Below are 2,575 nucleotides of genomic sequence, written 5' to 3'. Positions count from 1 at the left end.
ACACATATATGTTGTTGTTGTTGTTATTTGCCGTCGAGTCGGCCCCGACTCATAGCGACCCCTCCTTGGGTTTCCGAGGCAGTATCACTACGGATAGTAGGATTGCCCAACCTTCCTTCCGAGGAGTGGCTGGTGGCTTTGAACCGCCAGCCTTCTGGTTATCAGTCAAGTGCCTTAGGCACTATGCTACCAGAGCTCCTAGACATATATATAGAGAGAGTATGTTTAGATCTACAAATATTATTGAATATAATTTGTGAGCAATGTATTCTGGAAAAGGAAAAAAAAGGACTAAATATGATTCCTTTCCTTAAGAAATATACAAATGAGTTTATGGAAATTATATAGAAAAAAGTACATTACACTTTTTTTTTTTTTTACTTCATACTGCAGATCACATATTCAATTCACTCAAATTCAGAGTCAGTGGGTGGAGAAGTGAAATAAAGATTTGATAAATAGTCTACCTTAATAGCTGTATAATACCAAAACAAACTCACTGCCCTAGAGTAGTATCCGACTCATAGAGACCCCTACTTGGGTTTCTGAGGCTGTATCACTACAGAAGTAGATTGCTCAACCAGCTTTCTGAGGACGGGCTGGTGGATTTGAACCACCACCTTTCTGGTTAGCAGCCAGGTGCCTTAGGCACTATGCTAGCAGAGCTCCTATCTGTATAATAAAGAGATAAAAATATGATATTTATTATGATATTAACTGAAATATTAGCATACTTCAATGTAAATAGATGCCACTAAAGAGGATGGAATATCTTGATCTTTTAAGTAGGAACTATGTCTATGACATTAATTTGCAAACAGAAAATATTTTTGTCACAGTTAGCAAAAGGCATAGTGCCTAATATCTATTGAATATGTGCTATAGGCCACTCATTGTTATAAACTTTTCTCGTTTTATAACTCTTAATTCTTACAATAATCCTAAGAGGCATATATACTTGTTTCCCCAATTTACAGATGCAAAAAACTGAGACAGAGAGATTAATGAACTTGCCCAAGGTCACATTATTAGGAATTATAAGAGGTAGAATTTAAAACCTTGATATTAGTTTGACTCCAGAGTTTCATTGTCCTAATGATTAGGAATTGTAAAAGTTGTGGAGGTGAGGCTTAAAACCTTTAAGAATATACTTGCCATTCTGGAGTGCAGAGATAAGAGTTAAGTATACAAAACCAAAATCAAACCAAACTCGCTGCCATTGAGTCGATTCTGTCTCACAGCCACCCCTCCTTGGGTTTCTAAGGCAGTATCTCTACGGAAGTAGATTGCACAGTCTTCTTTCAGAGGAATGGCTAGTGGGTCTGAACGTCCAGCCTTCTAGTTATCAGTCAAAAGCCTTAGACACTACACCACCAGAGTCACTTCAAAAGATAAGATTACAGGCAAAATGCATTTGCATGGTATGAGGATCCAAATGAGCCCTGGCACAGCAATGATTATGTACTTTGCTGTTTACTGAAAAGTCAGTGTTTTGAGCTAACCAGTGGCTCCACAGGAGGAGACACCTGGCAATCTGCTTCTGTAAAGATTATGGTCTAGGAAACCCAATGGGACAATTCAACTCCATCTTATAAAGTCCATTGAATTAGAACACACTCAATGGCAAAAGACAGCAAAGAGATGAAGATATAAAGCATGTAAGTGTGTAGAGTGAGATTTGATGCCAGGCTTTGCTTTGTTTGCTTAATTCCCACAGTCCTATGACGTTATTTCCATTTTACTTTACAGGACATTTTTGATCTGATTTCAGAAACTTGAAATCATGGACCAAGGAAATAATTCAAGAGTTACTGAATTTGTGTTGCACAGTCTTTCAGGTCCTCAAGAACTACAAAAATTCTATTTTGCATTTTTCACACTTTTCTATTCATCCACTGTGTTGGGAAACCTTCTCATTGTGCTCACAGTCCTTTCCGAATCTGCCCTCCACACTCCCATGTACTTCCTGCTCAGCAACCTCTCCTTCATTGATGTGTGTCTATCCAGTTTTGCCACTCCCAAAATGATAGCCGACTTCCTCACGGAGCATAAGATCATCTCCTTTGAGGGCTGCATGTGCCAGATATTCTTTCAGCATGCTTTTGGTGGTGCTGAAATGATGCTCCTAGTGGCCATGGCATATGATCGGTATGTAGCCATATGTCAACCTTTGCATTATGTAGCCATCATGAGTATACGTAAGTGCACAGGCCTTGTGGTGGGCTCATGGCTCATTGGGATTCTGCACTCAGTAAGCCAGTTGGTCTTCGTAGTAAGCCTGCCGTTCTGTGGTCCAAATAATGTAGATAACTTTTTCTGTGACCTTCCCTTGGTTATTAAACTGGCCTGCACTGATACCTATGTCCTTGAGATACTGATGCTTTCAGACAGTGATCTAATGGCTATGAGCTCCTTTGTGCTCTTGCTCATCTCTTACACAGTCATCGTGGTCACCGTGCAACGTCGATCTTCATTGGGCATGGCCAAAGCCCGGGCCACCCTCACTGCCCATGTCACTGTAGTGACCCTCTTCTATGGGCCCTGCATCTTCATCTATGCCTTTCCTTTCAACAAC

General features: G+C 40.3%; 1 protein-coding gene across 1 annotated transcript; it reads left to right on the top strand.

Moving 5' to 3' along the window:
- Nucleotides 1-1,783: 1,783 nt before the first annotated feature.
- LOC103212055 (olfactory receptor 4K15-like) lies at nucleotides 1,784-2,566 on the top strand (the record flags this gene model as incomplete). Its single annotated transcript, XM_007958057.1, has 1 exon — nucleotides 1,784-2,566. A coding segment is annotated over exon 1 (783 nt), but the record flags the coding sequence as incomplete, so codon positions are not given.
- Between the last annotated feature and the right edge of the window lie 9 nt (nucleotides 2,567-2,575).

The sequence above is a fragment of the Orycteropus afer genome, unplaced genomic scaffold (assembly GCF_000298275.1).
Source record: "Orycteropus afer afer isolate SDZICR_OR568_19922 unplaced genomic scaffold, OryAfe1.0 scaffold00844, whole genome shotgun sequence".
Classification (NCBI taxonomy): domain Eukaryota; kingdom Metazoa; phylum Chordata; class Mammalia; order Tubulidentata; family Orycteropodidae; genus Orycteropus; species Orycteropus afer.
This window is presented reverse-complemented; position numbering and strand designations above follow the sequence as displayed.